This window comes from Lepisosteus oculatus, chromosome 2 (genome assembly GCF_040954835.1).
Source record: "Lepisosteus oculatus isolate fLepOcu1 chromosome 2, fLepOcu1.hap2, whole genome shotgun sequence".
NCBI lineage: Eukaryota > Metazoa > Chordata > Actinopteri > Semionotiformes > Lepisosteidae > Lepisosteus > Lepisosteus oculatus.
This window is the reverse complement of record NC_090697.1, coordinates 9,336,685-9,359,038: the sequence shown is the minus strand read 5'-3', so window position 1 is coordinate 9,359,038 and position 22,354 is coordinate 9,336,685. Positions and strand designations below refer to the sequence as shown.

General features: G+C 38.2%; 1 protein-coding gene across 3 annotated transcripts in view; it reads right to left on the bottom strand.

Annotated features, from left to right (window-relative positions):
- The window catches only part of col12a1b (collagen, type XII, alpha 1b), a 93,123-nt gene that overhangs the window by 32,915 nt on the left and 37,854 nt on the right, over positions 1-22,354 (bottom strand). For all 3 annotated transcript variants that reach the window (XM_069196705.1, XM_069196706.1, XM_069196715.1), the window contains exons 21-41: positions 22,210-22,350; positions 21,213-21,352; positions 19,973-20,102; positions 19,168-19,313; positions 18,654-18,783; positions 17,827-17,966; positions 16,485-16,614; positions 15,019-15,158; positions 14,770-14,902; positions 14,656-14,676; positions 14,268-14,407; positions 10,460-10,589; positions 9,554-9,693; positions 7,926-8,055; positions 6,309-6,451; positions 4,672-4,801; positions 4,175-4,317; positions 3,442-3,571; positions 2,873-2,992; positions 2,125-2,271; positions 1,705-1,821 (exon numbers count right to left, since the gene is read on the bottom strand). In XM_069196705.1, coding sequence (XP_069052806.1) covers positions 1,705-1,821; positions 2,125-2,271; positions 2,873-2,992; positions 3,442-3,571; positions 4,175-4,317; positions 4,672-4,801; positions 6,309-6,451; positions 7,926-8,055; positions 9,554-9,693; positions 10,460-10,589; positions 14,268-14,407; positions 14,656-14,676; positions 14,770-14,902; positions 15,019-15,158; positions 16,485-16,614; positions 17,827-17,966; positions 18,654-18,783; positions 19,168-19,313; positions 19,973-20,102; positions 21,213-21,352; positions 22,210-22,350 — 2,721 coding nt within the window. The remainder of the gene's footprint in view (positions 1-1,704; positions 1,822-2,124; positions 2,272-2,872; positions 2,993-3,441; positions 3,572-4,174; positions 4,318-4,671; positions 4,802-6,308; positions 6,452-7,925; positions 8,056-9,553; positions 9,694-10,459; positions 10,590-14,267; positions 14,408-14,655; positions 14,677-14,769; positions 14,903-15,018; positions 15,159-16,484; positions 16,615-17,826; positions 17,967-18,653; positions 18,784-19,167; positions 19,314-19,972; positions 20,103-21,212; positions 21,353-22,209; positions 22,351-22,354) is intronic.

Sequence of the window (22,354 nt, the reverse complement as noted above, 5' to 3'; positions counted from 1 at the left end):
TGAGCACTGCCATGAATGTATAGGCAAAATCAACATAAAATAGTATTTTTTCTTGTTTTATTTTTTAAAATATAAGGTCTATTATATATAGTATACCAAGTGTGGACCAAGTGACACAGACATGCTGACGAAGCATGTTTCTTTTAAGAAACAGCTGGATAAGATCTTAGGTTCAATTAGTTCAATTAACTAACGGGCTAGATCTGCCAAATGGTGTGCTCTCATTTGTAAGCCTTCTTAGGTTGTTATGTTAAATAACCCTTAATTACATTAATGACCCTTAGCCACAGTGTGTTACAAAAGTATTTAGACCCCTTGCACAGTTTTCACATTATACTGCTTTAAAGATTGAAGTCATGACGCCTTGATGTGGCGATTAATATATAACCTCCCTCACAAATTCAAAGCAAATCAAGTAAAACAAGTAAATAATATTAAATTAGGAAAAGTAATTGATTGCATAAGTATTCAAACACTTTACTGTGGCAAACCTGAATTCATGGTGCACAAAATTAGTTGAACAAGCCACATATTTATTTGAGTGGCATCTGCCTGTGTGCAGGAATAGTTGTTCAGATGATTTCATAACAACTGCTCCTGTGCCTGTAAGGTCCCTTACTCAGGAAATGAATTTCAAGCAAGGATTCAACCATGAAGACCGAAGAGCTTTCAAAACAACTCAGGGATAAAGATATACAAAGGCACAGTTCCAGAGAGTGTTATAAAAATATTTCAGAACCTTAATATCTCTTTGAGCATGGTGTAGTCAATCATTAAGAAGTGGGAAATACCCAAACACTATCTAAATAGATACAAACCACAGAGGGGGCTTGTTTGGTACTTGAAAAAAGCATCTCAAATCCTGCAAGGGGTTTGCAACAAAGGACCTAAATGATACTGCAAAACATGTGGCATAAGGTTTTGTGGTCAGCCAGGAATAACTGGAACTTTCTGAACAATGAAAAGTGTTAGATCTGAAGTAAACCCAACAAAATGCAGCACTCAGTCAACTGAGAAGCTTGTTGAGACTGATGGGAACATACTGTAGGTGGAGCAAAGTACTGGCTAATCCTAAACGAAGACCTGCTTCAGAGCTAAAACTAACACAAATTCAGCTTTAAACAGAATAATGCCAAACCAAAACCACACTGGTGTTGCTTAAGAATATGTGAATGTCCTTAAGTGGCCAAATTGAAGTCTGGACTTGAATCCTATTGAAAATATATGAAAAGACTTGAAGACTGCTATCCATAAGCAAATCCGTCAACAAACAGTGCACCAAGCCAGTATGCAAAGTTAGTAGAGCATTATCCCAATAGGACTTTTGGCTGTAATAGGTGCCAAAGGTGCTTCTGCCAGATAATAATTATTCGTGGGTATGATTACTTATGCAATCAACACATTTCTTTTTTTGTTTAATTTTGCTGCATTTAGTTAGGATTTGCTGTAACTTGTCTTATCCTTAGAAGTCTCCAGTTTGAGCTTGTAGATTTTGAATAAAACATTCAAAGTGTACGTGTGAATTTAAACTTGTCAGACAGTGCGAGACAAAACACAAAACATGATTTCTCACCTCTGGATTGCACATTCTGCAAAATAAATCACTTTAGTCCTTTAGTTCCTTTCCTTTTGTAAGCAGCAATACAGCACAAGCAAATGTCTATATCTGACAGTTTTAAAGTAAAATGAGATTAAAAGAATTACCTTGTAGAGGATTCAGTTTAATCCTGTAAGACGTAGCTGATCTGTGAGGCGTCCACTTGATGCAGAAAGTGTCGAAACCAACCTGGTACGTTGTCAGATCAGTGACGTTCAGATACACTACAACGAATGGCAGAGAACATTGGTGTCTTACCAACCATATGAAAAAAAGTTGATAATTAAACTTAGCTTTTTAAGGGGGACCAATTAAAAACCACAGAGAAAGTAAAATAAAAGTACAATGATTCTCTTGAGATATGGCTTTAAGTCAGTATCTGTCGTGACATATCATTTACAGCATAGCACAGTACATTGCTCTGTTGTTCCTCCAACATTCATTCTATTTAATAAAAACTATAGCATTTATTAAAATTCAAAAAGAGTATAACAAAGAAAAAAAATAGAAAACATAGAGGCATGTACGTGTTGTTCCTTGTCCGATCAGGGCTCCACTTGCTCCTCCATCGTACTGGGCGTAGACTTTGAGATCGTATGTGGTACCAGGGAGCAGGTTATGCAATGTGTAGGTAGTGACATCACCAACAAATACCTCCATCGTTTCATCCTGATCTGAAATTCAAGATGAGGCAAAACCATGGGTTTTAAACCAAGCAAAAGCACTCGCTTGGGTGATGCTGTGTGTTTCTCCAGTATTTAACCTTCTTTCCGTGATTCAATGTTTAAGGTAATTTTCTGAATACTTGCAATTGAGCATTTGGCTATCCTTTTAATGTTAAACAAGTTCACAAATTTTCACTTATTTTTATTTAACCATTCTAGTATTCCATTTCTTGACATGAAATACTCTACATGAAACTAACCCTTTAAAAATAAAAAGTTTAAACGTTTAGTGCAGTTCTGAAGGGCAGCGAAATATCTTTCTTTAAATTATGGTCACCTCTTACTGATAGTTTACAAGTGGAGTTAACAGAACTGTTGCTTAGTGTCAATGTGTAATAAAATATAATCCCTTTGGAGCTCTGGAAACTAAGGGAGGAGGGGAGTTACTCTGGATGGGAAGGATGAATGGATTTGGAGAGGAGACGGGACAGATGTAACTACAGAGCTAGAAGGGAACTGGAGATTGGAGATTTCTTTGTATCTGTATCTCTACAATATTGTAAACTATTTCCTTTTTTGCTTTGTTGCAGGAATGTGCCTGTTTCCTCACCTGTGGGCTGGTAGACAAGCTTGTATCCCAACACGGGCAATGGAGCAGGGTCCCAGGACACACGGAACCGAGTGTACCACTCGTCCGAAACGCGCAGGTTGCGAGGCTCCAGCAGGCCCACTGAGCGATTCAAAAACAGTCACACCGTCTCGATCAACAAAGCAGTTGTGGTCAATCGCAGCTGTATTTCAACACCTGGTTTTCTATCTTTACACCGACTTGCTGTGTTATGTGCATGTTTCAGTTTTTACTGTGGAAATGGAAACAGAGGGCCTACTTGGACAGGGCAGGAATAGCAGTGTGGCTTAAACCATTGAAGGACAGCCCATTTCGACCTTCTTGCACAGACACCTTATTGAAAACTTACTAAGCAGCTAAAACAGGAAGACGCTGTTTTAATTCTTAATTTTTTTAAATTCCACAACCCTGAACTCATGGCTGATAAGCCTAGTGAAAGTACATATAGCATTCTACACCTAGCTCTATGGGACATTTAATTATTCAGTTGCTACTCTGAAGGATAATAAATAGTTCCAGAATGACAACACTATCCACTGAAGCCTTATTACCTGTCCTTCCGTTTCCAGTCAGTTCGCCACCAGGTCCATCAGCATACACAGCCACCACATTAATCCTGTATGGAGTGTCAGACTGAAGGTTCTGTAGGACGACATTATTTCTTCTTCCAGGAACAACAGTCTGCAGGAAGCAAAATGGGATTCAAGAGCATGAGCGAGCTCATCAGCTTCAATAACACATATTCAGTTAGGTTTTCTCAATCAGTCTGCACTAAGAAAACACTCCACTTCACATATCACAAGACACATTCACAGCACGCCTTCAGTTCCAAATTTGCCAAGATTTTGCCACAGTTTTATTCATTGGCAATCGCTGTTTTCTCTCTTTAATTCACAGGCATTGGTCAACGAGGATGGAATTCACTAATGCACACACGAAGGTCACTAACGTTTTTTCTAAACACCATAGAACATTTTCACTGAACAAATCTTGTCTGCGGCCCAAGTTAATGTTGTAAACATCCAATAACTTATGCGACTGCTTAATGTCTCCATATTCAGTCATGCGTTTTATCTGCTGTGCACACTGAAGTGCGTTATTTATTCAAGTCAAAACTAGAAAAAAAGCTAAGTGAAAAGTTAGAAAAAGATCTGAAAACATAGCTACGCCAAAAACTGGCTTCCTTTCCTAAACAAATACTTATTTCAACCAAAAGATGTCCCCCTACTTCATTAATTTGAAGGTGATGGTATAATGCAACCCTATTATCAAAGGACTGCTTACAAATTCTTCAATGGGATCTCCGGTAGTGGGAGCATAGGAAATCCTGTACTGCTGTACCGGTCCCTCTGCATGATCCCAGCTGACACTGAGGGTGTCTGTAGTTGCCCCAAAGACACGCAGGTTTCTTGGTCCACTGCGAGGCACTAAAAATAATGGCACAGGAAAAGGAAAATCAAACTGACCGTACTGAAGGTCTGAAATGTAGAAATCCAATACTGAATGTGCTGGACACACCACATAACCAAAGCCTCCAAAATCCGTATCACTTCATTCATACTGATGTTTCGGTATCTCGGGCAAGCTCATTTGAAGTGCAATTTATAACACTTGCATAAAAAACAAGTTGGAGAAGAAGGGATGGAAAAAAGAAGACTTTTGGTATTTCATTAATAACAGGAAAAAATTACTCCCCCACAATCTGAAATCTGAAAGAAATGTCCTATAAACATTCCTGCGCAGCCATACAATAAACGTGCAATAAAAGCAGAATTCCTTACGTGTTGTGCCCTGTCCTGTTACTTGAGATCCTTCTCCATCAGCATAGAGGGCCAAGACACTAACAGAATAAGGAGTGTCCGGTATAAGCTGTTCAATGACTGCATTGTTGGTGTTTCCTGGCACAAGAACCTAGGCAATACAATTTCATGGCTTGAGTTATTAAAAAAAAAACAATGTCCTAAAATTATAATTCCCTATTCGATGGTTTGGTTTTTGCGAGACGGGTAAAATGAGTTTGAAAAATTGTTCCCATGACCACGAAAAGACATCTGGCCAAGTACTGTAATTTTCTTAACGCCCGGAGAGTCGTTGCCATGGTAACTGATTCATGAAAGGTGCTACCTGGAGGTATACCAGTTCTCATTTTTTGTTAATCTTCTTTTGAGTAAACTATTACTTTATTAAAACGTTTTTTAATGAGATTCCATATTAAGAGAAAAATACAAATGTCCCAATGTTTCCAATATTTTTTATGTATATCTAACATTTGGACATTTTCTGGATTTTATTTTAATTAGAATGACATTATAAAAGCACATGGCATTTAGAGTTTATGGTTGGTTAATTAATTTAATTAATACTCATAGCTTGCATGATTGTATGCCTTAGAGTATACCCACCCAGTTTGGGTCTGTAATTTTGTGTTTTCTCTAATGAAGAGCTCTTTCCAAAAATAAGAGAAAACCAACAAATATTTCTCATTCATTTTTTTCACAGAATTATAAGGCATCTTATTCTGTGCCATATCTTTAATGATTGCTGTTGATGTAAAGTTTAAACTATAAAATATATTATATAAAGAATGAAATGTAATAACATTAAACTGCCTGCTCTTTGCCTGCTCTAAAAATTCAGAATAAGAAATTAGATTATATAATGTAATTCAATTTAATTTATGTAATCAATTAGCACCATGTACTGTGCTTCATTACCTAATGAATCTAAGATTATTACAGGTGCGTTATCACAGAAGTTTGTAGAAAAAACCTTACTTGTTGCTTTAGGACAAACATTCAATGAGAACACTCAGAAGGCTGTGATTTTGAAAACATAAAGAAGCTTGTTACTTTTTGTAAGTTTTCAACGTATTTTGCTGCACAAAAATACTGCTATGGAACACAGGGATTTTAATTGAAGTGAGGTTGTGTTTAAAATAATTAAAATATGTTACTTATCTTTTAACACTAATATCACAGCTGAGATACATTAAGTCTTGATAATTATTTATTTTTTATAAAATGAGAGCATCTGATCAACCCCAGCATCTCTCCCACTGTGAATACAATAAGTAATTTTGAAGTTAATCCAGACTCACACACAAATAAACAGCCAATTAATTTAACAGTCATCACTATAAACAGAAAAGACCCCCCACCCCCCACCCCCTGCAAACCTCTGTTGTGAGAAAACAGTTCACATGTGTCAAAATTAAACATGTTCAATTCATGTTTAGGAAATTTTCTGTGCAGCAAAAAAATAAAAAGATAACAATTAAAAAGTACCAAGTTTACTCAGAACTTTTAAGTTAAATCTGAATTTGACTTAAAAACTCGACTTCAAAGCGCTCCTTGGCTTTTATGCCAAGTGCTTGCTTTGCAGTTTGGGCTTTAGATCATTCATGAGCTTGTTGACTCACATATTCAGAAGGCCTTGTTCCACTCAAGGGAGCGTAGACAACACGATACTGCTGCACTTGGCCTGAAGCAGGCTCCCAGCGCACATTCAAGCTGTTTGGAGTTGGATTATAAACCTGAATATTTCTTGGTGGGCTCCGCTCCACTGTTAAGAGAGACAAAAGCGTTATGAGCACAGCACAAGTTCATGCTTCATTTCTAAGGCTTCCACTAATAACCTTGACTATCTTCCAGCTAAAGGTTTTAAGAGAGACTTCTACTGTTGACAATTGGACTTTTACAGGGCCAATAAACAATGACAAATGGAATAGGGCATTGCTTCTACAGCCAAGAAGAAAAAAAAAGAACACAAAAAACACAAATTAATCTAGAAAAGTTCTTGGTTTTGAAAAGTGCATTTTGTGAAGATGGGGATATTTAAACTTTCAAAAAGATGACCTAAGCAAGTTTAACAGGATATAAAGTGATTTTATGGCTTACATGCCTCTCTCTCTAAAAAAAAAAACTTTCCTTGTTATTAAAACAGAAGCAGATGTATTAGCAGTCTTGGGGAAAGCTACTTTTAAAAAGAAATGGACAGCAGTTACAATTTGCTTTCTTAAGTGATCATATTTTTCAATTAAAATTTAGAAACATTTAATAAAATGTTCCTGTGATCTATTTTGTGTAGTGTGTATTGTCACTTTAAAAAGTAATGCATTACCACTGTATAAGCAATTTCTGGCATTTCTATAAGCAATTTACAGTATAAGCAATGTACAAGCAACTTACTTCTTATTAATTTAAAGTAACTTTAATGCATTTGAAAGTAACTTTTCACAATACTGGTTATTAATTTTGCCAGTATTTAAGGTGTATTACCAGATTAAATTCTTAAAGAAAGATGAGGCTCTTAATTTGATCATTTGTTCCTCATATTCATATTTACATTACAATAACGGTATAATGGTGGGAAAATACAAATCAATGCACTAAAAGTGTGTAGTTAATGTAAGCAAAAATGATTCACCGATGTCATTTCCTTTCAATTATACTACCTATTTCGAAGCTGACTTTGATGGACTAATTAGCAAGAAACAACATAAAGGATCAGATACCGCAAATACAATAGGATATTGAACATGAAAGAATTTTAGAAACAGAAAAATGTTAATGAGATAAACTTTTCCTTTCATGTTGTTTATTTTCAAGCTATCTGCGTTCTCTTTTTATAAAAAAAGCTTGACGGTAATAATTTCAAAACCACAAGTATGTTTTACAAGTGCTTTGTTTGAAACAAGGCCCAATTTTCCTGTGGGAAACCAAGCTTACTCATCTAACCCCCTTTAAATGGACTACACAAAGTCTAGACACGAGACTCTTTGATGTGCCTTTAACCAAAATTAAGATACACTATATGGTTAAAGATAAATAAAATTTGGAATTATTTATTTCAGTGTGAGCAATGAGCACACGCTACTTTTTTCATCTGTGCATTAAATATTCTCTTGGATAGAAAAAGAAGTCACGCTCGTGACATGACTACATGCAATAAAAATCTGGTTAAATGACAAACCCTAAACCCACAGAAGACAGGCACGAAGTTCCTCTCCTTGGCTCATTTAAAATGAGGAACTCACATGTCTTTCCAGACTCCGTGAGACGTTTGCCTTCCCCTTCGGCATACACAGGGACTACTGCCACATTGTAGACTGTGTCGGGGAGAAGATTCCTCAGAACAGTGGAAGTGGTGCCACCCGATACTTGCTCCTGTTCACAACACAGAAGAAACAATAACTTTATACGAGTGTGCATCTACTATTTGTAAGCCGGGTGTTAGAATGAAAGCTTGATGGTTTGGAATACTTTACTTTACCGTACGTCTCAAACAGGTACTCAGAATACCGCACACCTGGCATGCAAGAACACTCCTTTAGAAATGTTTTTCAAAGTAATCTGCTGCATCATTCATTTTGACACAATGTTGAGCGGAAACTCAAAGCTCTGAAAAGCTGCGCTGTAAAGCAAGCTTGATCCATACAGTCATGTAAAGGATTTTTGTGCTTCACATAAAACGTTTATTCAATACACACATGCCACTAACCTTGTTTTTCTTCCCTTTTATTTCGACAATACATAATGTTGCGACCCTGAAACTATATATGAGTGGGAGGGACGTAATCTTTGGGGATGAACTACTGTATCTTCTACTGAATTTGCCAGTCATGGGGAATGAATGAAGAAAGCATAAGATAGGGGGCACTTAGTTACATATAGTTATGTTCTTTTCATTCCAAAAGACCTCAGAGAGCCTTACATACAGTACAGGAGAGAAACTACTTCATCCACCAGTGAACTGCAGCTCCCACCTAGACGACATGCATCTGCCATTATGCGGCAGCAACCTCACTGTACTCCAGAAATGATGGATGACTGAGAAATTGCCAACTAAATTAAGGGGAAACTTCAGGGAGGCCAGTTTGTACAAGCCCAAAATGGAATTTAGCACAAAAAGGGGTTAAAGTCCCTATTGTCCCTATTGTTTGAAAGCTGCCAAGAGATCTTTAATGATCAAGTGGTCAGGTCCTCGGTTTAACGTCTCATCTGAAGGATGGCACCTCCTACAGAACTGTGTACCCAGTGCACAGTGTATCTACTGATTTGCCAACAGCACTTGCAGAAGGAACCCTGGAAGTCTCCCATCCAGGTTCTCACCACGTACAGCTCGCTTAACGTCTCACATATTTGACAAAATCAGGCTACAGAATGATAAAGCTGCTGCCAATGGGCAGAGCCCTACAGTTGGAGTTCGACGTGATTTCTTATTTGTTGTGCTGGTGCCGACGGCAGCTAGCAGCAGTCTTCGTTATCACCTATTGAACAAGCTTATTTTTGTTATTATTCACATTTTTCCAAAGAAGGATGAAACTATTGATTAAACTATTGAGGTTAAATTATAAGTATTGAACAAAAAAGGGAAACCCCATCACTCCTGACACGCTCGTGCTGAAAATGTAAATGCTGGGCAACAAGGTGTATGAGTAACCTCTGATCTTAGATGCTGAAATAGTTGCTGAAAATCTGTATATAAGGATTGACAGGACTTGCTTAACAAAATCGAAGGTTTTACCATCAAGGTGAGGTGGCTAACTTGTAAATCGTGAAGCTGAACTGGTGGAACCTTTTTAGGCCGATTTCTCTGTGGCCAGATGTGCTGCTGTTAGGAATACAGTTAGCGAACAAGCTCGGCACTAGAGGAAAGTCTTACTATGTCCTCGGCTCCCCCGGCGGCTGGGACGTACAGGATCCTGTACTGGCGCACACTGCCCTCGGCTGGCTCCCACCGCACGTTCAGAGTGCTTGTAGTGGGATCAGTGACCTGCAGGTTCCTCACTCCGCCAAGGGGCTCTGAAACACATCAGGGGGTCACGCAACTCTGTGAAACCTGTTCAATCAGCTGGATCTCCTCCCACCACCGCCTCCTCCGGTTTTAACAAGCTGCAGTTTAACACGCTGATCTTGTCCTACCCACCGCCTTACCGAATGTAGAGGGTAAGATTGGACCACGCTGCTCCACTAAAAGAAACATCATGATGATGATGTATATGATGCCGCTCGATAGTTAAGCACAGATATAAATATCCAGCTTTCAAATCACTCATGATACAATCATGTCAGTCTGTGCATTCAATTAAATTCACATTCATAGCTGTTTACCTAATGTGCACTATTAAGCACTATTAAGTACTGCAGCACCATTAAGATAAAGAAGCAAGTGGTTGAGAAACTCAATCACTGAGAATGATTAAGGGTGTATTTATGATTTAAGGTTTGAGGAAGTAATGTATGAACCATAGAGCCTACGCCCTGGCTGTTGAGATCTTCAGCTACTAGATACCAAACAAGCTACATGGACCAAACGGCTTCCGCTTATTTGTAGTCCTTCATGTGTTCCAGCTGAGGTGGTCAGATTGTTCAGGATGTTTTTCTTTGTTGTTTTAGTGACAAGAATTGGTAGGAGAGCAGTTTCCCAACAAATCCTTCAGCTAGCATCCCACGGAGGAGCTGGTTTCTCATAAAAGGACAAACTCTTGTAACACGGAAGCACCACATAGCGTCTGAGACAATTACAATGTTATAGATCGCAGGTCAGGACAGCCCAATGGACACTTACTGGTCTTGCCACTTCCTGTTATTTCTTTGCTTTCCCCAGAAGCATACACTGATGCCACACTGATGGTATAGGGGGTGTCTGATGTCAGTTTCTGCAAAACAACGCTGTTCCTTCTGCCCCCTACTTGAACCTGTTCATAAAAGACATATAAAAATAGAATAACAACAATCAGATGACTGTGTTGAGCCATTTGTTTACAATAACGTGTTGCATGTAGTTTATGTACTGTAACTGGAGCAACGTTGATTTCCACAGTCAATACAAAACACCTTTGATGAGATGGTATTGATATTAACATGAGTAGATATAGAAAAAGATAATGACATCTGAAATCTCCACAGAAAACAATTATTTTTATGTAGTGTATTTTAAGATCCTTCAAATTGTCATAACATGCTCGTCACACATTTTGAAAATCTAATAATATGTAATCCCTGCCTTACTGCTCCATAAATTTTGTAATACAGCATAATCTACAATCTACTTTATCTAAGGTCATATTTTTAAGGAATTCAAAATATATACTATATGAAAATTAACTTATTCACTATTTAATACTATAATAATTCAAACTAAATAAGTTTTAATAAGAGATTGTTTTTCTCTGATATTAGTTTTCAAAGGTTTGTTAGGTTAGCGTCATCTATTAGCCCTACTCCCAGACAGCTTCTGTATGTTTCCAGTAATTGTGGATATAAGCACTGTTAAATCCAGCCAATATAAATTTAACAACCCCGTTCCATGTCTTTGACTCAAGATATAATTATCTTTGCTTCTGGAAGGTCATTAAGGCCTAGCAGGAATTTCTCTTAGAAGTCTTAAAACTACAAAAGGGGTTCCCCAAGGCACAATGCTAAATCCCCTGCTGTTTGCTGTGTAAACACTGCCCCTGGTCAAACTCGGTAGTGACTCATAACCTCCTGACACCAGAATGCACCAGGGATTTATGACTATTCCTGGAACAACCATCAGACATCAGTAAAATTTGGAGTTTCTTAAAAAGCTGTAGTTTCTCACCTCGCCAAAGTGTAAAATCTTTCTCATATCTTTTTTTGGCTAGGATTGTTATATATATATATCTGACCATTGTTAGTATCCTTTAATTCCCTTAAATATGTCGACAAAGTGCATCTCAGAAAATTACTAGGCCAAATAAAATTGCAGGCAAAATAAACCCTGCCTGAGAATTCACACATTCCAAGCCCAGGTTTCGATAATAGCGGCCCAGTTACAAAGCCACATGTCAAGAAATAGATTATTTTGGAAAATTACTGGTTTAGTTATTAAGAAGCAATAAAAAACTACTGATCCTGATGTACAGTGACTGAAAAAGTACTGCCACTGTTTTTTGCCAGTTCCCAACAAAAAAAACTTCTCAAAAGCACAGTGTAAATTATTTTGAATCAAAACAATATTTTTTCTAAACACCACCCATGCTTGTAGAAAACCTGGGGAGCTAGTCAAGCTTACAATTGTACCATCAGTAAAACTCCTGCTGAGGTTAATTCCATCAAAGCCGTCAAATTAAGACTAAAACAAAGTGAAGCAGTCTCTGGCCTCAGAGGTGTAATTAGGTCATTGAAATCTAGTGAAATAGCATGCAGAATGACATGTACAGCCATCTGTGTTGTAAGACACTTTAGGATTTGTAACCACAAGGTTGTGAGTTCAAATCCCAGGTGGCTGGGATTGTACCCTTAAGCAAAGTGCTTCAGTCAATTGACTGCAGTAAAATGCTCTGTGTAAATCAATACTCTTCAGGTTCTCATGGTGAGAACCTGTTCACACTTGACTTGATCAGTTAAATAAAAAAAATATCGTCATTCCAATTTAGGAACCTTTGTACCATAGTTCAATAATCAGAATTCTGGAGTATTCCAGGTAGAATTCTGATTACATAAATAAATGTCAGGAAGCAGCCATACGCAAGTATAAGTAGACTCACTAGAAAAGTGAAATGATTCAGTCTTGAGGACTTCATCCTACAAGTTTTCCATGCCTGTTTTCTTGGCAGCATATATTAATGCAAACCATATTGTGCATCATGAAAAGTCTGCTGGATGTCACCCTTTGCAAGTAAACTTCACAAATGTGGTATGAAACTCAACAGTGCAATTTTCATGCAGGCTTTTTTTAATATTGTAGCATCTACTAATGAGAATGGAAGGCCTATGTAGTTTATACATATACAGTAATTTCCATGCAGATAACACCCCAGGTCTGGAACCAATGCTTCAGCACTGCAAGGCAGCAGTGCTAACCACTGTACCACTGTATCTGTACCAGGTTATGTTAATCTTCTGCTGAACTAAAATCTTGTGAACATGGTGTACTAAGGCAAGAGTAATGCCTTTGGTACAAAGGAGCTCTCTGAATTCTTAAAGGTTAAGTGTAACTTCTCAAGGTTTTGGTAAAATCCTTAAACCACCAAACAAAATGTGCAGAAGATCACATTAATGGTAACTGCACATGGCCTAAGAAAAGTAGTTGATCAAAGTCTAGTCTAGTGGCTCTTGCTCTCTTTTGTTTCAAAGGGTGATTTATTTTAATTAAAGACGAACTGCTGCTACACCCTTGTCACATTTTGCAGCAAAATCATAATAATTAAGCAAACGTTGATGTGAAATCTCATTTTTGAGTCTTCTAGCTTTCAAAACAACAGATTTGATCTCAGGAGTGGGAAGCCTTAAGTCCGTTATTGCCTGACAGAGACAGATTTTCTCAGTACTGTTCTTATATTTGAATCATGTTTGAAAGCACAGAAACACAGTTCCAAACACTTAAAAATTAGGCCCTAGTGCGTTTTTGACTGAATACCAGCATTTTGCCAAATGAAAACACTGATCAATTTACATTAACACAGCTGCACAGCTGTACAAAATTGTTTACTGGGTTTGACTGATGTGCAAACACAAGGCAATTTACCAGTATTAAAAAAAACAATTCTGAATGCATTCATGAATAAGTAAAGTTTATATTATATTATGGCAATACACAATGACTGCCATTTTGAAGCTCTGAATAGTTCAAGAACAGCATAAACATTGCTTTTTACTAAAGACAAGGACACAGGTACTGTGTCATACCCCAGTATAAGAACGTTCGGTATATGAATTTTCGCTAATCTGACCATGAAGAATTTGTACCTTGTAATTTGTTATAAGAACGAAATTTTGCTAATCCAAACTTTGAAGATCGAAAGTGACCAATTTTGGCCGAGAGCCTTCTGAGAACAACTGGATTCAGCACCACTGAACAGCTGCATGTTTCTGGGCAGGCACAAGGCACTGTGGTTAAGGCCACCGTGAGGCAGCATTGCTGTGTTTACAATCACAACGCAAGGTTGTGCTCTCTTTCCCAAAGTGTTTTTTTGAGATTGTTTTGTAGTTGCTGTTCATTAAGGAATTGCATCCTTAATGCTGTTCATTGAGGAACTGCATGGGTCTTAAGGAAGAGAAAAATATTCTTTAGCGTAATAGTCAACAAGAGTAAACACATCGTCCTAGCTGATCGCTTGGATAGCGATCAATTATGAAAGAATAAGAAATCTAAATATGATCTAATTATAGTTGGCTTATTTGAGTAGAACTGCATTGTTCACTTAGCTTGCTGTAATGGTCTGTATGGTATTGTATGCTTAGGGTGTTTTTTGAATGAACTTTGGTTCGGTTCAGAACGGGGTGGAATTTTCCCCATAAGAAATATTTTTTTTTCGATATTACAATCTCCCACCTTCTGAACAGATTTTCGGGAACAAATTAGGTTCGGATCCCGGGGTATGAGTGTAATTGCATGGCGCTTCATTTACCGTTTGTAATTGACCCCCCGCTGTAGGGATATATGTTATCCTGTAGTTCTGCACTCTGCCTGGAGCAGGGTCCCACTTCACAGTTAGGCTACTTGTAGTGGCATTGTACACCTGCAGATTTTGCGGGGCACCTGTTGGAGCTGCGGATATAATGAAAAACGCACTTCAGAGCAGGCATCCATTCACAGAATCCTGATCAGATTATGCATTTTACAAGTCCTGTAGATTAGAAAGGTGGATAGCCATCTCAGAACATTAGAGAATGTGGCTGCAGCAAGAAAATGGTCTTTTATGCCATCTGAAGAAAATTAATTTCACATCAGAAGGAGCACATATCACTAAATGCATGCTGAGTAAGTATTATATATAGAATACTAACAGATCTTACCTGGTGTTGGAGCTTTAGACACTAGGAAAAAAGGAAAGGAAAAAAAAAGAAGAAACGTTGAATAACAGGCATTTTTAAACTAAGCTAACATAGCTTGAGGAATATAAGCCTTACATGTGCGTTGGCTCCCCATTAAATCCTCACTCTCTGATTCATCTGGATAAATGGCTGTAACTTGAACATCGTAGATTGTATTCGGGTCTAGATTCTCCAAGACACTGGTGTTTTCGTCACTGTTAAGGATTGCCTAGGGAACAAATGGCTAAGTTACTGATACAGTCAAATATGTAGAAAGTAATACACAGCTCTAATACTAAAAAGTGATCACAACCGTAGATGATCATGCTTTGTCTGTGCCCTTACATATTGGATGTCGCTTCCACCCTGTTTAACCCAGCCGATCCTGTAAAGAGCCACATCAGGAGCCCCGTGATCCCATGTAGCTCTGAAACTCGTCTGTGTGACTTCAGAGAACCTCAGGTTTTTCGGCGCTGGAACAACATCTGTGTAAATTGTGAAAAAGAGATAAACTCAGCTCTTGATACTGTATTTAGTTGAGAGCGTGCAGTAAATCAAAAAGACTGAGATCAAAACATGATCTTGTCAAAACAGATGCAGTATATCAGGTTGTGGGAGGCTGAGCAGAGTCTAAATGTTCACAATAAGTTCTACTAAATGGAACTTTGGGAAGCGCTACAATAATCCATTACAGAGTACAGAATGTGTCAGGTGACTCATGAGTCATGGCAAAGGTTAGAGAGCAAGAATGTGCTGGAGCAGGGATGAACTGCAGAACTGTGAGTATCAGGAGGCCAGGCCATTAAAATTTGGCTGAGCTTCACCATGTTGGACACAGCCATTCTAGTAATTAGGTTCATCAAGCTGAATTAAAAAGTAGCCAAAAAGTGAAATCATAGAGCTCTTGTCCGTTTTCATTTTTGAGACTAAACATGATCAAAGCCACTCAGTCTGCGTCCCTTTGTACTGTAATACACCTGAGGTGCATCAAAATCGAGGATATTTGGATCAAATAATTTAAAAGCTTCTACTTAGGTGAAACTGGGGATAATGAAAGTTGTTTAGTAAGTGATAGATTGCTACGGATGAAAAATATGAATTCACTATGTAAACTATGTTAATATAAATGTCAATGGAAAAAAGCCCCTAGACAATTTTAGATGTGGAAAGCAACTATAAGTTGCACAGTTTAATATATTATCATTATTATCTTTCATCTACATTGATTTCAGTCATATTACACAAAAAAGAGGTATCTGAATAAATGTGCAATGCTTTGATTGTCTAGTCATCATCTGGAACACTGCATCAACTATATTTTTAAGTGGCCCAGATGTGTAGCAGTGCCTTAATATCTCAATCATAATATTGACTCTGCCGGGATGTGACTCTTCTTGTTCTGCTTCTTCACCTGAACTTTATCCAAATTATATTGGCTTTAGCATTCCAGCAGCACTGCTCCAGACAGGACATGTTTTAGCAGAGAGTCAGCTTATCATCAGTGGTGTCAGTGGAGGTGGAAGGAAACTGGGACACCCAGAGAACGCCCCCTCCTCTGCCCGGAACCTAACTCAAGACCCTAGAACTGTGAGGCAGCAGCACTAATCCCTATGCCACCACTCTGTCCCCTACAGGGATGTGAAATAGGTTCATAAATATTTGCTATGTCAACTTATATTTGTTTGATCCAGGGCACAAAGCACACCGGACAGGTGTGGGTGTTTCATTTTGCAGGTTGGTTGAAAGTTAGGGGGTTATATTCCAGCAACAGAGCTGATCCTAACCACGATTCTTCAGAAACTCTTCCTTACCAGTTACAGCTTGTCCAATCATTGGATTTCCAGCACCTTCGTCATAAACTGGTGTAACAGCTACATCATATTCCGTCTGAGAAGTCAGGCTGTCAATGACCTTTGTAGTTATGCTGCCCGCAACTTCGATCTGAAAGCGAATTAGGTAAAAAAGTTTCATTGTTATGGTTAAAATATTTTATAAATATAAAAATAAGAAAAGGATTTTATTTGAAACATGAAGATCAGAAATGAGATCATCAATACACACTAGCTACTGTTTTGTCTTTTTAAAACCAAAAAGCCACAATATTATTCTGAATCCTTTGATGGTGTCTTCATGATATCGCAGAATCCCTTAAGGTCCCAATACTGGGGAGGGGAGGTCTATCCAGGAAATGTCCAAAAATTTGCAAAGCCATTCGACTGAATTGTTTGTAATCCTGGGAAAGTGCACCTTCATGTCCAGACTCTTAGAAAGAGAAACCATTAAACAGCACTGCAGCCTGTGTGCTCCCAGACCGTTTGAAGTTTATATTACAGAAAGATGGATTTTCTAGGTGACTGCATGCTGGGAGAAGTAAAGGTGTCAATGTTCTCTACACGCCATCTCATTCTCCTTCCTGCTGCAAAATCAGTGAAAATACAGTGCAGTCCCAATATAATTCCACATAATTAGCTGATTTTTGATTGACAAAAACATTTATCCTGAACAAAAATGAAAAATCATTTATCCCGTTGAACATTATCATCCATCAGTTAACAGAGTCGTTGAGCTGTTGTTATTTCTTGGGCATACATCACTTCAAAACTTTGCTGAACAAGTCCATAAGGGGCTTAAGATGCATGAGCTTTTGAAATCCAGCGGAGAAGTTACGATGGGTCCCACAGAGTGATTTATTTCACAGGATATGATAGTCAACTGGGGCCGAAATGTGCAGCCAAGCGATCTTCAGAAGGCACTGTCTTCCAAGGGGTAAACCCATAAAATATACCTCCCACTACACTGGAATTGTGAAACGACATGGTTCAGGTGAAGAATTTAAAATTCCAACAACCTATATTCAAGTGAAATCTGTTTCTGCATTTGCCTCCGGTACAGATATCCCAAGTGTATCAAAGTGCAGTGAATACATGTTGAAGCCAAAGGAAACAGTAGCAAAAGTAATATAAACCCTTGGTAAAAAAAATGCACAAATACCACAAAACATTCACCATGAGGGCATTTCACTCAACTATTCCCATACTGTAGTTCAATATATAAGCATACAGTGTAATTTCAGTAGAAGTTACTGCAAAGTTAGAGACATAGGATAAACTCTGAACTTCTGATAAAATAGACTACTCCCCATGCACACCCTACCTCTTTGGCTTCTTCTCCATCTACAGGCTTGTATGTGATAATGTATTTGCGAACTTTTCCTGGTGCTTTATCCCAGTTAAGTTTCATGGTGCTGTGTGTGACATCAGTGATCCTTAGCTCGCCAGCTGGTGGCAGTGGCACTGGGGTAAAAAAAAAAAAAATGAAACAGAGGAGTGTGCAGGTTAAAGATCAATTAAATTCCTAGCACATTAAAAACGGCTACATTTCTCAACAGCATCAAATCCAAAGGAGAAAGAAAACATTTTGTAATTCGGGAGTTTTGCCTGATTGGAATTTGTGTTTTTGATAAGAATGATTACAAAGAAGAGGAGGCCCTTTGTCCCTCTTAACTTATTGTAATCTATTCCATGATTGCCTGTTTCTGATGAGAATGAATAACTATTGTTTGCAGCAAGCAGTATCCAAATGGAATACTTCTCATTGACACAGCAGAAGAGCAGGAATTTTTAGAAATGTCAGATTGGACTAAAAGGCCAAGGAAGCACAATGGAAGAAGTACTTGTCAGCCAAGTGAAATAAATCTGTCAAAAACACATAGAGTTGTGTTTTGCTGTCCTGCGCTTGTTAGGATTTCACCCTTTAAACAGAGTTCGGAAAACAATACTCCTTCAAAAACATCTTAAGTACGAGAGATAGATTCAGTGGCCGAAAACAGATTAATAAAAACCAGGCAAACATAACCTGAAAACAGGTTTGAATTTAACAGCATCTAAAGGTAGTTAACCACACGGAGAAGCTACAAGTGCCAAGCTCCTCTATTTAAAGCAGCAGTCCGAATCATCAGCCATTATAAAGAAGCAGCGTACATGTCACTCCCTGCGATGTCAGAGGGTCAGTGGCGGCTTCACCATGAAGCGCGTACAGGGAGATAGTGTAGGCAGTATCAGAAAGCAGCTGTTCCAGCTGGACATCATTCACCTCAGATCCAACCCTCATCTGCAGGATTAAGACAAGGACACGCTACTGATGAGAACAGGCATTCATTTCTTATTGTGTACCCTTTAAAACACCTGGTTTGGCTGTATTTACACAGGTGTACGCCAATTTCACAGATGCAGCTTTAAGGAAGAAATCAGTTCCATTTTGCACAGAGACACTGATGGCGAGTGAAGCTACTTTCTAAACTGGAATGTAGGATGAAAACTACAGCCCAGTTGGCAACATGAATGTTACTTACTAAAACAGAGATTAAAAAGGCCAGGCCAGTGATACCTACTACATAACACTGCCCTTTATTTTATATATTATTTCTAAATATTCTGTACATATAATGTTTCCATACACAACTTCAGCATCTTGAGGACAACTTGCTGACTCTACCTCTTTCTCCGATTCAGGTGTGGTGGCATTGATAGCACTGTACAGTAACAGGTATCCCGTAGCTTCACTCGCTGGTTCCCATCTCACCCTCATGGAAGAGGAGGTCATGTCGTAGACATTCATATTTCTCACAGATGGAAGAGGCACTGGTAAAAACAAAATGTTACATTGCAAAAACACCTATCAGTTGATTTGTTTCTGCTGACCTTCACACTGCAGTTGCCAGCACACTCAGGTCTCATTCATACAGCTACAAGAGGGCTCTTAAACTTGAGAAATGCCAGTAATGACATGGAATAGCATAAGTATGAGTAACAGCTGAAGGAAAGTTTTATATCTTAACTAAATTAGCACCGTAGTACACAACTGGAAACATGCATGTTACTATAAATTTAGCCAGTTTCACAAAGATTTTTTCATCACATACAATTGCAACATCAATTCTCATACCCTCACATTTAAAAATAAGAAGCCTTACTACACAATACATTTTTAGAATTAAAACTTTTCTAATAAGCAGAAAATCTGAGGGACTATAATGATATATTTCTAAATTCTAATCCAGTTTCCTTTTCCTGCCCCAGAGGGTTTTAACAGTATTTCATGTCAAGCAGTGTTCATTTTCTAAAATATATTTTGGCAAAATATACCATAATGAAATACGTTCTTTTCAAAACTGTCACTTGGGATCTGTTCAGTAAAAATACATTTTGAAGGTTTATTTTTGGTAATCTAATAGAGCTTCAGAGGAAATGGATGGTGGAAACATCATGAGTAAAACCAAAGGAAACAAGTCTGTACTTACAGGTGGTTTCGGAACCTTTCAAGGGATCACTGCTTTCGGTCCCACTCACAGAATAAACTTGAACCAAGTATTCTGTCAGTGGATTGAGATTAGGAAGGACTGCCGTCGTGGTGGATCCATCAACAAAGATCTGACAAGACGAACAGTTATTAGTTTCAAACAGGTGTTTATGTATTGAAAATAAAGCGCTTTTTTACAGCAGACTTGCAGAAGAAAATGTTACAGGGAAGGGGGGACTCTTCTTCCCTACTGCTTGTTTAGTTGTTACAATGTAAACAAGCGCAAGGAGTTTCGTGTAGGTAAGACAAATGTAAACTCTTAGCTAGAAGAGGCTACTTTTGAAGAAGACGTGTTTATGTTGGCATTTCATTGACATCTTCTAGACAGTGTAGGCAAACGATAAAGAAGGCAAATGAAATGTTAGGATAAATACCCAAAGGTGTAGAATTGATATGAAGGAATGTTGTGTCAGAATTGTATAATGGCCTTGGATGGGTCCATTTGGAATATTGTATAAAACTTTGGTCATAACATTAAAGAAAAGCAATAACTGCCTTGGTAAGGTATCAGGGAAGAATAACCAGATGCATTCCTGGACTACAAGGAATGTCCTACACTGACAGGCTGAAAGAACAGAACCCTTTTTGTCTTGAAAAGAGAAAACTAAGAAGGGACCAGACCCAAATCTTTCAAATCCTCTAAGGAACTGGCAAAGTCCACACAGCGGAGTTCTTCAGAAATCACAGTGAAAGCCACGAACCAACGAAGAAACTACTAAAATGGAAACTACTGAGGGGCAACCCAAAAGATTTAAATCTAGAACCCAGCTGTCAATACATGTTTCTGTAAGAAAAAAAAAAAGCCACTGAGACTTTGCAGCTGACGGAATGGAAACGCCTGGATTTACTTTGTTCTCGTTCTCTGTCAACCTTTTGCTTTTTACTGTGCTGACGTGGTGTGGCAGCAGCCAACTAAAGCACAAGGTGATGGGCTCGGGGCCAAATCAAGGCTCTTTAAAGAAGAACGCCATGTAAGCCTCAGCAAGATCTATAAGAAACTGATTCAGAAAATCAATACTGACTTTCAGAAAGGTTCGAATAATTGACTTCTAGATGTAAAGATAATTCAGGATTTACCCACGCAGAGTCGCATTTGTTTAATGTCAGCAACAATATCTCACTATCAACCTACACCCTTACTACACGTGCAAATTTGAGAACAGACATTGGAAATCACCCACCTCCTCAGTTCTGCCTCCAGCAGCTGGCCTGTACTCTACACGGTATTGTTCCACTGTCCCACTAGGTGCTGTCCAGGTGGCCCTGAACGACCGAGCTGTGACCTCAGAGGTGACCAGGTCTGTGGGTGCTTCTAGTCCCCCTGTTTTACATGTGATGTAACTAATGAGGGATTCAGATTTAAGCATCTCCTAACATATTAAACAGAGACCCTTATCAGGCCTGCTCAGTTTAGGCAATTTCTAGAACTGTACTGATAAATGTAGTATGTGCTTTAATACACATCGCATTCATTCCAAGTCAATTTAATTGTAACTTTAATCTACTAATCTTATACTTACATACACATTGAATAACCTGTTCTGTGAATATCTTGACTTAATCAAAACATGAAAGAGATTTTGTTAAAATATGAATAAAAGATTTGTTATGCTGTTTTTGGTTTGTAGATTTTAGAATTCAGATGAGAGTATATACAGTATGAACTTGCTTTCATGAAATACAACCTGTTATTGGCAAAAGGTACCAGTCTTTATACCTATATATTAAATAATGTACTGTTTACATGTTTGCATTTAACCACGTATTTTAGCCACATTTTACACTTTTTGTGGGACTAAAAACTCATATGTGTTTATACAATTGAAAGTAAAAAGAGTATTCCGCTGTTTGTAGTACTGGAATTCTAAAACAAAATAAATATCCTTTCCTGGCACATTCTTTTCTGGACCTGAATTTACCACTATGTGTTTCTGACTGATACTTTATACACTGCAGCCTTTAATTCTGGCATTTTAAATCATTATTAAAACATCAATTTGGCATGCCCTTAGGCTAGACATTTAGCTGCCAGGGTAACATAAATATTTTAGAAAAACGTTTTTTAGCCATGTTGTGTTTGACAGTGTTATACTTCTACCAGATCTGCAATTTGTTTCCCAGGACACGGATACAGAGAGGCACTGTTGCAGCTCTCAGTGGCAGGAGGCTGGTATTTACCCTTCACACTGTTGCAGAGGTTGATGGTGAGATCATCCACAATGTCAAGCAGGAAGGAGAAGTCAGCCACATTGTACATATGGATCTCATCTGGGTCCGAAGCAATAGACCTCAGTTCATTCTCATCAGCATTCTTTACACCTGC